This window comes from Bubalus kerabau, chromosome 8, assembly GCF_029407905.1.
Source record: "Bubalus kerabau isolate K-KA32 ecotype Philippines breed swamp buffalo chromosome 8, PCC_UOA_SB_1v2, whole genome shotgun sequence".
Lineage (NCBI taxonomy): Eukaryota > Metazoa > Chordata > Mammalia > Artiodactyla > Bovidae > Bubalus > Bubalus kerabau.
The window spans coordinates 8,858,095-8,872,352 of NC_073631.1; the positions used below are offsets into that span (position 1 = coordinate 8,858,095).

At 33.6% G+C, this 14,258-nt stretch overlaps 1 protein-coding gene across 5 annotated transcripts in view; it reads left to right on the forward strand.

Moving 5' to 3' along the window:
• ZPBP (zona pellucida binding protein) overlaps positions 1–14,258 on the forward strand; it is a 163,173-nt gene that overhangs the window by 101,022 nt on the left and 47,893 nt on the right. For 3 of the 5 annotated variants that reach the window (XM_055589668.1, XM_055589665.1, XM_055589666.1), the window contains 2 exons: positions 915–1,092; positions 2,920–5,168. In XM_055589668.1, the coding sequence (XP_055445643.1) occupies positions 915–1,092; positions 2,920–3,224 (483 nt within the window). In that variant the 3' untranslated portion in view covers positions 3,225–5,168. Of the gene's footprint in view, positions 1–914; positions 1,093–2,919; positions 5,169–14,258 lie in introns of those variants that run through there. The other 2 variants (XR_008717529.1, XM_055589667.1) reach the window with 1 other exon arrangement.

Here is a 14,258-nt window from a genome sequence, read left to right on the forward strand (position 1 = left end):
TGGTTATAGATCAACATGAGTTGCTTCATCCCTGCTTCTTACTGTGTTAGAGGTGAATGTTAGCGTAGAAGAACTGAGCTGAACTGACTGACTTACAGAGGGTGTTAACTCATGACCATACCTCATGCTTTACCAGGTAAAGCTTACTAGTCACTGAAAAGTATAAGCCTCTCCTTACTTTTAGGAGTCAAGACAGAATAATTATTATAAATAAAAAGGTAATTAATTATAGGTCAGAATTATGCCTTAATTATTTTGAAAATTTGATTTTTGAAACAGAGCTAGAAGTTTTAATATGGGCTGTATTCCCTCTTGTTTTTAAACCTAATTTTTCTTATGGAAAGAGTGGAGCAGATGCCTCAGCATTTGCTTCTTAAAGATTCTTAAAGTACATTTTTTAAAGAACATTTAATTGTTAGATTACATTTCTGAAAGTACATTTCATTTCAAAGAACTGTCTTATTTTTGCTCTTATGCCATAAAGAATCTACAGTGCAGGAGACCCAAGTTTTATCCCTGGATCAGAAAGATTTCCTAGAGAAGGGAATGCTACCCACTTCAGTATCTTCCCTGGAGAATTCCTTGGACAGAAGAGCCTTGCAGTCTACAGTCTATAGGGACGCAAAGAGTCAGACATGACTTAGTGACTGTAACACTTTCACATATTATTCAAAACCAAAGAGACCAAAATGTTTGGTTATATATTTAAATAGTTTCTCTGTGTTGTATTTGAAAATATTTGAGGTTTATAGTTGAAATCTTTTCAGTTTTATAGGTGCTATTTATATCCTTTGAATTCAGAAAAAATAAGGACTTTGAGAATTTTTCCTGTTTCTAAAGACATATGAATTCTTATTTGTTCTAATATTTACATTTATGCAATAATGATTTTTCATACTGTATTTCTGTCTCAGGCCAAAAATCTTATAGAGCGGTTTTTTAATCAACAAGTGGAAGTTTTGGGCAGACGTGCAGAGCCATTGCCTGAGATATACTATATTGAAGGTACCCTCCAAATGGTTTGGATTAATCGCTGCTTCCCAGGGTATGGAATGAATATCCTGAAACACCCACAATGTCCTGAGTGCTGTGGTATGTAATGAAATCTGATTTTATGATTTATTCACTTACCTTCATTATGCCTAAGTGAATGTCTCTCACTTTTATTTACTATCATTTAGGTTTGAAGTAGTGTGTTTGAAAAGACTCAGCCTGAAGATTTAAAAGAAAACATCTGGCTTAATTCTGGCCTTGATTTAATATTAAAGAGGGATTGGGGCATCAGGCAGTTGTCTGGGAGGAAAAACAAATGCTAGTTATGAGACACCTAGAGTTACTTATCTTAATGGCCAAACTATATTTATTTTAGAACCAATTTTTGAGGAGTTTACATTCATATAGCCTAGGTTAGGTATCTGTTTACTTTTTTAAACAATAAGTGTGTGCGTTGCTTTACTGCCAATCCTCCTTCTAGCCTTTGATCGTCCCACTGAAGGGTCTGAGCAGCTCTCTGGATTTCCTCCATCGTGTGCTCTTATTGAAGCACCTGTAGAGGCTGTTATCATGGGGACATGGATGCAAAGTCTTTGAATTTCTAGTTTCAGTTGTTGATTGAGCCAATTAATCCTCAGAGACTTTCTAATAAAAATACCACTAAATTAGTACCATTTTCCAAGTCTCTGTTTCTTCCCCTTTTCTTCTGTTATCTTATGTTCATTTGATAGAGCTCTAAATATTATTTTTACTTCACTTTACTTGGTTAGATTTTGCTCTATTTTTTCATAATTTTGTTTTTGTTTAGGGATATGAATTTTGACAAAATGTTCTGAAAATTCGTCTTAGGAAATACAAATTTAACAAATAACACACTTACAAGTACCAACCTAGTGACTGCTTTGTGAATCTGTGCTTACATACATCACTAGAGCACAGAAAATGATGAAGAAAATCCTAGGAATGCCAAACAGTGAAAACAAAACCCAGTAGTTTAGCTGTCTATTAAATGCATTTACATTATCCATCAATAAGGTCTTTTAAGACAAGCTAAAACATTTAAATAGTTGTATGTCATTAATTCCAAGACTTTGAAATAGTTAAATGTAGCTCTTTCATGTGAAATAATAGGTTTCATCATAATTATTATTGTGATAATAATAATTTCATCATTAATTTTTTTGCATTTATAAAAGTTCAGATAGCATAATTTTCAGATATTCTCATTTTACCATGTAATTATAACATTCAAGTTATTATGTGTTATACTGTTTGATTAGGTTCATTAAGTACCTCTCTTATTCTTGACAACAGACACCTTGGGAAGTATAAATAAAATATGTATAAATATCTAAAATATTTTCTGGCTCTGAAATGCTCTCCCACATGCATGTCTTGGCCCACAGAGCTTAGCGATACAGGAGATATATCCAGGAAACAATTAGTGAACAAGAGACCATTACACGACAGGGAAAAGAACAGAAAGGAAATTATATAAAGCAAACCAAATTAGAAATAGGATGAATCTTAAAGGATTAATGTAATTGGCAAAAAGGCTTTCTGAGTAATTTGATACTTGACGTAGGACTCTGAAGATTCAGGCTTAGCAAGTACCACCCAAACAAGGGCATGATTGAGCTTCAGATTTCTGGGGGCATTTCACTTGACTGGAGCTAGAGGATTAGTATCAGAAGGGCATGGCAGGCTTTGAGAGCAAAGTGGGAGAATTCAAATTTAATGTGGCAGTATGAGCTGTATCTTTGAATAGAGGAGAGAAATGGCATTTATTTCTTGAATTTTATGGGATTATTATCATTGCTTAGTATACTTATCAACTAATGATTTGTTATATTTCAGTTTTTGTCATTCAATGATAAATAAATATTTTAATTTAGATTACTTTTGTGTTATTATCATCTCTGTTAGACTACTTAAGCAAGATGGAGCTCCCTTTTTGCACAGAACTCATTAAGTACAATGTGACCTTCAAGTCCTCGTCATATACAGTTATTTTTGTCTATATCATAAGAGGCTATCATTCTAAAAATTTTAAAGAGCACCTGCTACTCAGAAGCACATTTACTTTGTTCTGCAAATTGAAAGACTCTGTAAAATATAGTGGGCTTCTCTGGTGGCTCAGTGGTGAAGAATCCACCTGCAGTGCACGAGACGTGGGTTTGATCCTTGGATTGGGAAGATTCCCTGGAGAGCAATATGGCAATTCACTCTAGTATTCTTGCCTGGGAAATCCCACGGACAGAAGAGCCTGGCGAACTACAGTCCACGGGGTCGCAAAAGAGTAAGACCCAACTTAATGACTAAACAAAAACAACATAAAATACAACAATACTTACAAGACAAAATTAACATATTAAATGAACTTAAAATCCATTCAAGTGTGAAATGAAATACTAGATAGAAGCACATAAAATGTATGAGGTACTGTGTAAAATAACTTACTTCCAAAATGAAGACACTCTATGTTCAGCACAGACTGAAATAAGCAGATCTATTATGTGAGTTTATTTACTTTCTCAACAGTCGGTTAAATAGACAGTGATGTTTTCTTTTTTTCTGGATATCTTACTTTACTCATTTAATTTTCACGTCTAGACCACAGATAAAGATTGTTTGCTTATAAGCCCGGAAACTTAACATTTCTACCTCTACTATTTTATCATTTCTAGTTAACTTAGCATTTTAAATTGATTTTTACTAAAAAACTTCAACTTCACATTTAGCATTGCTTATTATATGCATCATTTTGCCTATAATTTTGACATGAATAATTAAGAAGTTCTAATTTGTTAATTATAGATATCTCATAATTTCATAAATTATATCATAAAAGTACTACAACTGAAGTCCAGCTGGAATATTATACTGTTTCTGATAAAATTTTTTTATAATCCTTATTCTAAAATATGTTTCACTGTATAATTTCTGTGGTTTCTACTATTTCTGTAAGACTCTGTATATCTTGTTTTCCTCTTTATTTTATTCCTATTTAACCTCATCAAACAGCATTTTTGGGCATAATATCCCACTCCTCCTTTTTCTTCTTCTTTAAACTATGGCACTGTCTTAAAGTTACCTGAAGATCTTCTCAAAAATATATCCGAGGTATGGGAGCCAGTCAGCTACATTTATAAGTGTCCTAGGTGGATTGATGTGCATGAAAGTTTAAACCTGCTGAATATTGGTATTGATAAAGCAGTACCTAGATGGGATGCCTTTCCTCCTGCTGAAGCAGTAGACTGGTTTTCATTGATTATAATGGGTGAAGAGATAGCTTTCTGACACTTTATGCAGCATTGTTGTTTTCTGTTACTTTCTTTATAAATAAAGCTTTCTGTCACACATCCAAAGCTTTGGGGAGTCCCAGGAAACTTTAGCAAGATTATCATGATGATGTAATGTCTGTGTTAGAAGTAATCAGCTTACAGGTTAAACATTGGATAATTTTATTAATAAAGTATACTTTCACACTTCAATTTTTCAGTGAAAGTGAATTATTTAGGAGATATAGTTGTTTTTAATAAGGTATTTTAGACTCTAAAAATTTATTCTGCTCACACATGTGTGAACTCTTACTTTAATTTTATATTCAAGCACCAATAAAAATAATAACAAAAAAAGCTGATGTCAGCAAAGCAAACTTTAAGGCAAGAAGTCTTACTGTTACACAAGGAGGCTTTACATAGTGATGAAAGGATGGGTCCAATAAGAAGAGGTGACAATACAGTATTTCTGAATTTGTGAGGACTTAACATAGGTCTGAAATACATGAAAACTGTCAGGTAATACTGGCATATAAAGCAGTATAGAAAAAATTAAGGTTGGACTCAGCTAAAAATCACTTAGTGATGTATTACAAACATAAATAGATCAAGAACTGTAAACATTTTAGAATATAACAAGAAAATATCATCACATCTTCAACATCAGAAAAAGATAAAAAACACAAAAATCACTGATTTTTATAAAAAAAGGTTGTTAATTTTGTCTACATAAAAATTAAGTACTTAGGTTTATCAAAAGATATTCCAAAGAGAAGATAATCCAAAGAGTGGGAAATATATTTGTAATGGATATAACCAACAAAATACTAGGTCATATAAAAAACCTATAGAAAACATTTTTGAAAAAGCCAAGACAATTTTGAAAAAAATGGAAAGAGGTTTGAACAAGTAATTCACAAGAAAGTAATTCCAGATGGTCAGTGGATCCGTGAAAATATGTTCAACCTTTTTGTAATCAGGAAAATGTAAATTAAAAACTAAATGAGATCCTGCTACGCAGTTATCAGATGGGTGAAAAGTAAACAGTCTTAATACACTATGTTTAAAGGCTGTGGAGACTTGGGGTACACTGCCTGAATGGATGTGAGTCATGTGCCCGGGGAAGCGGTGTGGCATTATTATAAGCGTGATGATGCACATACTCTATGATCTAGCATGTGACTCTCAGGAAAATTTCTTCACAGCATATGTTTTCATAGTCCCAAACTAGAGACAACCGAAATGTCCATTCATGTTAAAATGTACAAATGAAAGAGTGATATATTCATATAATGGGAGTGTTATATAGGAATGGCTATAATGGGTGAATGGGAATTACAACCGTGTAGATAAGTTTTATAAACATAACTGATGGAAAAGAAGCCAATCAAGCACAGTGTAATCCATACAGTTTGGCATAGCTGAACTGTGTTTTATGGAGATTTATTTATGAATGCTGAAAGCTAAAACTGCAGTGCAGTCGACGGAAATTATCACCGTGACGCACATGACTAGTGCTGACTTGTGATGGGGACAGGGAGTGAGTGGAGTGGGACACAGGAGCAGTGTTGAGAGGTGGCAGGCTCCTATTTTATGTTCCTTAATTGTTTCTAGACAGGTCTTCTGTGCAAGCATTCATTATATTGTACATTTCTATCTTATTTTTTTGTGTGTGTTAGAGTTCAGAATAAAAAGGTAAAAATTTAAAATTTTCCCTTAAAGCTTGAGCACCGTTGGTAAAACGCTAAAGGCATGCTAAAGAAAAACATTCACAAGTGTTTCCTTTCTCTAATAATTCAAATTTATCATTTGTGTATGGTATCACCTGATCTTTGTATTCATAAATTTATAATTTTAACAGAGCTATATCAATAAATGGTTCAGCAGAAATAATGAAATTATTGTGACTTTTTTTCTGTTGACCATTAAGTTATAAATGCAGTTGCATGTTACTCTACTCTATGCATATTACTTTTATTTATTAAAAATAGCTAACTAATCATAGGAATTACATTTAAACATTTTGTTTATGTTAGAAATTAGATTATTTCCTTTTTTATGATTGTATTAAATGTTTACACTTTTGCTTAACCAGCTTATTTTTTTTAGTTACTTCTTTGTATAAATTTATAGAAAAATGAGTATTAATCTTAAATAATGGACATTTTGATATTTTACATTTTTTGGTGTGTTTTATAATAGTTTAGCATGTTCACCCTATCTTAATCTCTCTTAAAATACGTGTGTAACAGGGATTACAATGTTATAATGTTTTGCAGTGTTATAATGTATATGTAACGACAGACATTTTGGTATGTCTTTTAATAGATTCTGAGTATGACTTTTCAAAAATTAAAAAGCAAAATTTTATAGCCCTTGAAGTCAGGACCATGTCTCTCACCCTGCTGCATCTGCTTAGACTAATTCCTTTATCTGGGAGATTTCACAGGTCTGCCACTCAGGACTTGTTAACTGGACAGCAGTCCTTTGCACTTTCCAGGTTTTCCTTCTCATCACTCTGCCTCACTGCTCTTCTACAGTTAATTTCTTGTTCAGAGGTTTCACCCAAATTTATCTGCTTGATTTCATTCCCACTGTAATTTGGATTTCATTGTTTTTTGCCTGGAATGATTATAGTCTTTTCCTAACTGGTGCCCCTTTACTTTTTCTCCTTTTCAGTCCGTATACCATATTGCTTCTGATTATACTTGTGAATTCTAAATGTAATCATCTCATTACTTTAAAACCTTCAATAGTATCATCCTTTACCCAGTGCTACATATTTGTGTCTCTATAGGTAGATATGTTTCTGAATACTTTCTTGTTCCACTAATGGGTTAGTCTATCCCTTCAACAAATAGTTACAACTTTTAATGAGTCTCAAATCTCTGATAAGCCCTGTCCTTATGTACTATGAGGGCTTCCCTGATAGCTCAGTTGGTAAAGAATCTGCCTGCAATGCAGGAGACCCCAGTTTGATTCCTGGGTTGGGAAGATCCCCTGGCGAAGGGATAGGCTACCCACTCCAGTATTTTTGGGCTTCCCTGGTGGCTCACTGGTAAAAAATCTGCCTGCAATGTGGGAGACCTGGGTTCGATCCCTGGGTTGGGAGGATCCCCTGGAGAAGGGAAAGGCCGCCCAGTCCAGTATTCTGACCTGGAGAATCCCATAATCCATGGGGTTGTACACAACTGAGCAACTTTCACTATGTGCTATGAGGTCCATTGCCTTTCCAGTCAGACTTTTGAAATCATCTTGTCAAGTTCTATAAAAATAGCTGTTGGATTTTGATTGTCACTTCATTGAATCTATCAGTCTCTTTGGTAGAATTGTCATCCTACCAATATTGAGTCTTCCAACTCATGAGCATGATGTGTGTGTATCTGAGTGTGCACGTGCATATGCTTGTGCATCTTCTTTGAAATATATCCTGTTAGGTTTTCGTTTAAATGTATCCCAATTATAATTCTTCTTATAGATGTCTTAGAAATATTTTACTTAGATTTGTATCTAGGTAACTGATTGTTTTAAACCTTTTGTTTTGATATAAAATTTAGACTTCAGAAAAGTTAGGAAAATAGTTCAAAGAATTCCTCTGTACTTTTCACCAAAGTTATATCCCCTCAAATTCATATGCTGAAACCTAATCCCCAGTGTGGTTCTATTTGGTGGTGGAGTCTTTGGGAGTTGATTTTTGTATACAATGTAAGAGTCCAGCTTTATTGTTTTGCATGTGGATATTCAGTTTTCCAGCACCAGTTGTTGAAAAGATTACGCTTTACCCATGGAATGGTCTTAGCTTCCATGTTGAACATCAGTTGACCATGTATGTGAGTGTTTGTTTCTGGGACCTCTGTTTTGATCCGTTGGTCTGTATATCTGTGTTTATGCTAATATCACACAGTTTTGATTACTATAGCTTTTTAATAAATTCTGAAATCAAGAAATGTGATTGACCTAGATCTTTCTTTTTCAAGATTGTTTTGTTATTCATGGATCCTAGAGTTCCTTGTGGATTTTAGGATGAGTTTTACTATTTCTGAAAAGAAAAAACCACACACTCAAATTGTGATTTTGATAGGAATTGCTTTGCATCTGTAGATTGCTTTAGGTAGTATTTTTATCTTATTATTTAAGTCCTGTAATCCATGAACACAGGATATCTTTTCAAATTTTTGTATCCTGTTTCAAAACTCTTTCAGCAGTGTTTTGTAGTTTTCAGTGCGTGAAAGCTACAAATTCAACCTTCTTGGATGAATTTATTCCTAGATGTTTTGTTCTTTGTTATTCTGTTTTAAGTGAATTGTTTTCTTGACTCCCATGTTGGATTATTCATTACTGATTTCTGGAAATGCACCTGTTTTAGCATATTGGTTTCATATGGTACAATTTTGCTGAATTTGTTTATTGGATTTAATAAGGGTTTTTTTTGAGTATTTTATACATGTAGGATCATGACATCTATGAACAGAAATACTTTTATTCTTCTTTTAAAATTATATTCATTTATTCTTCTTACCAAATTACCCTGTCAAAAATTTCCAGTATGTTGAATATAAGTGGCAAACGTGGCCATTCATGTTGTTCTTAGGAGAAAAAGCTTTCAATCTTTAACTGTTGAATATGATATCAGTTGTTAGTTTTTCATATATGACTTTTAAGAGAGTTTTCTTCCATACATAGTTGATTATTGTTATTATGAAAGAGTATTGACATTGGCAAAATGTTTTATATAAATTGAGATGAGCATTTTTTTCCCTGCTTCATCCTGTTAATGTGGTATATATAATTGATCAAGTTTTTGTATGTTGAATCATCCTTGCATTCTGGGAATAAAACCCACTTGGTCACAGCATACAGTCTTCTAAATATGTTGCTAAATTTGGTGTATTTTGTTGAGGATTTTTGTCAGCATTCATAAAGGATATTGGTTTAATTTTCTTGAGGCTTTGGTATCAGGATAATGATAACTTTATGAGTTAGGAAGTGTCTCCTCTGCATTACTAGATGAGTTTGAAAAAGGAATTATGTTGCCTCTTTAAATTTTAATAGAATTCACCAGTGTAGCTATCTGGCCCTGGGCTTTTCTTTATGAGGAGGTTTTTGATTGCTAATTTAATGTCTTACTAGTTACAGGTTTATTCAGATTTTCTATTTCTTTATGTGTCATTTTGGTAGATTATGTGTTGTTAGAAATGTGTCCATTTCATTTCAGTTATCTAATTTATTGGTGTTCAGTTATTCATAGTGTACTTTTATATTTCTTTTTGTGTAAAATCAGTAGTAATATCCCAACTTTTACTCAGATTGTTATTTTAGTGTTTTAAGTCTTTTTTTCTTTTATTCATAGTCTAGCTAAAGTGATTAATTTTGTTAGTTTTTTCAAAGAATCAGCTTTGTGTTTTTGTTAATATACTTTCCTATATATTTATATATATATATATTTTTTTTTGCCTCAGTTTTAATCTTTATTATCTTCATCATTCTCTTGGCTTTGTGCTCTGTTTGTTTCACGTTTCCTATTTCCTTAAACAAAGTCGGGCTTCCCTGATGGCTTAGCTGGTAAAGAATCTGCCTGCAATGTAGGAGACCTGGGTTTGATCCCTGGGTTGGGAAGATCCCCTGGAGAGGGGAAAGGCTAGCCACTCCAGTATTCTGGCCTGGAAAACAGTCCATGGAGTTGCAAAGAGTTGGACATGACTGAGAGACTTTCACTTTCACTTTCACTTTGAGCAGTCAGTTTATTAATTTGAGATCTTTCTTTTTGGATCTAAGTATTTAGAGTTATAAATAACTCTCTTAGCACTTCTTTTGCTGCATCTCATAAGTTTATTGTCATTTTCATTTTTCTCAAAGTACCTATTTCCCTTGTTTATCAATTGATTCATTAATTAACAGTATTATTTGATTTCCAAATATTTATGTATTTTCCTGTGTTCCTTAATGTACTGATTTCCAGCTTTATTCTATTGTAATCAGAAAAGGCACTTTGTATGATTTCAATCTTTTGAAGTTTATTGAGACTTTTTAGGGACCTAACATATGATCTATCCTGAAGAATGTTCCATGTTCACTTGATAAAAATGTATATTTAGCTATTCTGATGGAGGCCTCTATATATGTCTCTTAGGTCTAATGGATTTATAGTGTTGTTCAAGTTCTCCGTTTCCTTATTGAGTTTTTGTATGGTTGTTATTTTTAAAAATGAGTTATTGAAGTCACTAATATTATATAAAACTCTATTTCCTTTCAGTTCTTTCAGTGTTTGCCTTATATATTTTAGAGTTTTGTTGTTGGGTGAAAACTACATATACATTTATAATTGTTATTTCTTCTTGATAAACTGAATTTTCTATCATATGTAATATTCTTTGTATCTTATAATAATTTTTGTCTGAAAGTCTGTTTTTTCTGATACTAGTATAGTCACCTAGCTTTCTTTTGGTTAATCTTTGCAGGTAAAATTTTTTTTTCTATGTAAGATCTTTTTCTGTTCTCTCACTTTCAGCCTTTTTGTGCTTAAGAACTGAATGAGTCTCTTATAGTTAACACTGGGTGAAACATTTCCTTTTTTCCTTTCCTTTGATCCATGTTGCCGGTATCTCTTCTTGACTGGAGAGGTGAATCCGTTAATATTTAAAGTCACTGCTTATGAAAGGACACTGCCATTTTGCTGTTTCTTCTCTGTACTTCTCATACCTTTGTTCCTCATTTCTTCCATTCCTGCCTTCTTTTATGTTTAGTTGATTTCTTTCTTTTCTTTTTTTTTTTTTGTGGAAGTAAATTTTTTTTTTAATTTTATTTTATTTTTAAACTTTACATAATTGTATTAGTTTTGCCAAACATCAAAATGAATCGTTGATTTCTTGTAGTGACACTTTTTGATTCCCTTCTCATTTCCTTTGTAAAGTTCTTTACTCTGTGGCTCCATTGAAGATGAAATATAGCATCTTATTATAAGAATCTAATTATAACTGGTATCAACTTAGCTTCATTCAAGTATAAACACTCTCCCTCTTTACAACTCTGCGTTCCCCTTAACTTATTGATGTTCTAAATTATATCTTTAGAGGCTTCCCTGGTGGCTCAACAGTAAAGAATCTGCCTGCCATTTCAGGAGATGTGGGTTTGATCCCTGGGTCGGGAAGATCTCCTGGAGAAGGAGATGGCAACCCACTCTGTGTTCTTGCCTGGGGAATCCCATGGACAGAGGTATCTGGTGGGCTACAGTCCATGGGGTTGCAAAGAATGTGATGTGACTTAGTGACCAAACAGCCACAACAAATTTTATCTTTAATATTGTGTGCCCAATAACATAATTGATAATTGTTCTTATGCATTTGTTTTTTAAATTTTACAGAAAATAAAAATAGTGGTTACAAGCCAGAATTGCCATAATTCTGACATTTATACCCACTGTGTGTTTACCTTTACTAGAGATCTTTATTTGTTCATCTGACTTGGAGTTACTGTCTAGCAATCCTTTAATTTCTACTTTGAAAGGACTCCGTTTAATATTTCTTGTAGGACAGATCTACTGGTAATGAATCTCTTCATCTTTTCTTTATCTTGGAATGGCTTTATGTCTCCCAAATTTTTAAAGGACATTGTTGCCAGATATATAATTCTCAGTTGACGCTTTTCCCCCAGCACTTTAAATATATCTTCCTACTCACTGCTGGCTTCAGGAGAGAGAAATTAGCTTAGTCTTATATATAATCATCAAGGCAAAGACAGAGAATACCTTCTATTTTGTCTTCTTTTTTGAGAAGTGTGTTTTGTTTTACTAAAAATTCAATTTCTTTAATACATATGATTAATTAGGTTGAGTAAGGGAGAACATTCAGATAATGTGTGGCCTGTAAGGTATACATTTGTCCCTAGCTTTAGTGGCACTTCACACATTTTGTCATGTTTTATTTTCATTTCCATTTATTTCAAAATGCTCATTTCTCTTCTGATTTCTTCTTAGGCAATTGATTATTAAAACTGTTTAATTACCAACTGTTATGGAAATTCCCAGAGGTCTTTCTTTTATTGAAATCTAATGTAATTCAATTGTTAAAGGGAATGTGTGGTATGTGAATACTTTTGGGGCTTTCCAGATGGCACTAGTAGTAAAGAACCCACCTGCCAATGCAGGAGACATAAGAGCCAATGCAGGAGACATAAAAGCCAATGCAGGAGACATAAGAGATGTGACTTTGATCCCTGGGTTGGGAAGATCTCCTGAAAAAGGGTATGGCAACCCACTCCTACAATCCTGGTGGGCTACAGCCCATAGGGTCACAAAGAGTCAGACTTTTTAATTATTGAAACATGTTTTCTGCTATATGTTTCTGGTTATATTCATGCCCTTATCATTGTGAGGTATTTTTTATTCCTTGTAATAATCTATCCTCTGACTTCTGTTTTGTCTAATATTAATACTACCAACTACAGATTTATTTTTATTGGTGTTATCATGGATTATCAGTCATGGTTCCACTAGAGAAGACAGTCAGTAGGAGATACATATTGAGAAATTTATTGCAAGAAATTGTTTGATATGATTATGACAACTAGTGAGACAATTCCAGAATTTATAGGACAGGCTCTCAGGAAGGGCAGGCAAAAAACTGTTGGCCACTGTCTGAAGCTGCAGTCCACAGGCAGAATTTCTTCTTATTTAGGGGAGTTGTAGTACTGTTGTTAGCCTTTTGACTGATTAAAACAGTCCCACCAGGTTATCTCATTTACTTAAAGTCAACTGATTGTAAACAATCATCTTATCTACAAAGTATCTTTACAGCAATGCTTGGATTAGTGTTTGAATAACTAGTGAGTATCACTTAGCCAGGTTGACACATAAAATTGATCAGTACAAATGCTGTATCTTTTACTAGACCCTTACTTTAAACTTATGTCTTTATGTTAAGATGTACTTATTTAGATAACATGTAATTTTGATCTTGCTTTCTAAATCTAGTCTGTCAGTGAAGTGAAGTGAAGTCACTCAGTCGTGTCCAATTCTTTGGGACCCCATGGACTGTAGCCTACAAGGCTCCTGTGTCCATGGAATTTTCCAGGCAAGAGTACTAGAGGGGGTTGCCATTTCCTTCTCCAGGGGATCTTCCCAGCCCAGGGATCGAACTCAGGTCTTCCACATTGCAGGCAGGTGCTTTACCGTCTGAGCCACCAGGGAAGCCATTATTAAAGTTCTTTAATAATTCAATTCAATTTTACATTAATATACCCTAACAGCAAAGAACTATCCAGGAACTGAGTCTTAGTAGATAACTAAGACTTAGTTCTAAGTCTTAGTAGATAACTAAGACTTAGAAGAAAAGCCTCCATTAACAAACTGGGATTTACATTCATTGAAACATCTCTTCCTCCTTAAAATCACCATCATTTGTACCAAATCTAACCAAATTAAGACCTGTTTGTATTATAGGTCTGTTCTCAATAAACTTGGCCTGATGACTTATATAACCATAATTGATCAGACTTTTGTGCTTTGCTGAGACTTTTATAGAGTCTCAGACTGAACTTTTTTTTTAATTATAAATTTATTTATTTTAATTGGAGGCTAATTACTTTACAATATTGTATTGGTTTTGCCATACATCAACATGAATCTGCCATGGGTGTACAGGTGTTCCCCATCCTGAACCCCCCTCCCACCTCCCTCCCCATACCATCCCTCTGGGTCATCCCAGTGCACCAGCCCCTAGCACCCTGTGTGGTGCATTGAACCTGGATTGGCGATTCATTTCACATATATTATACATGTTTCAAGGCCATTCTCCCAAATCATCCCACCCTCGCCCTCTCCCACAGAGTCCAAAAGACTGTTCTATACATCTGTGTCTCTTTTGCTGTCAGACTGTCAGACTAAACTTTTATTTATTTTTTTTGTTTGTTTTGTTTTTTTATTTTTTATTTTTTGTTTGTTTTGTTTTTAATATAATTTAATTTTATTTTTAAACTTTACATAATTGT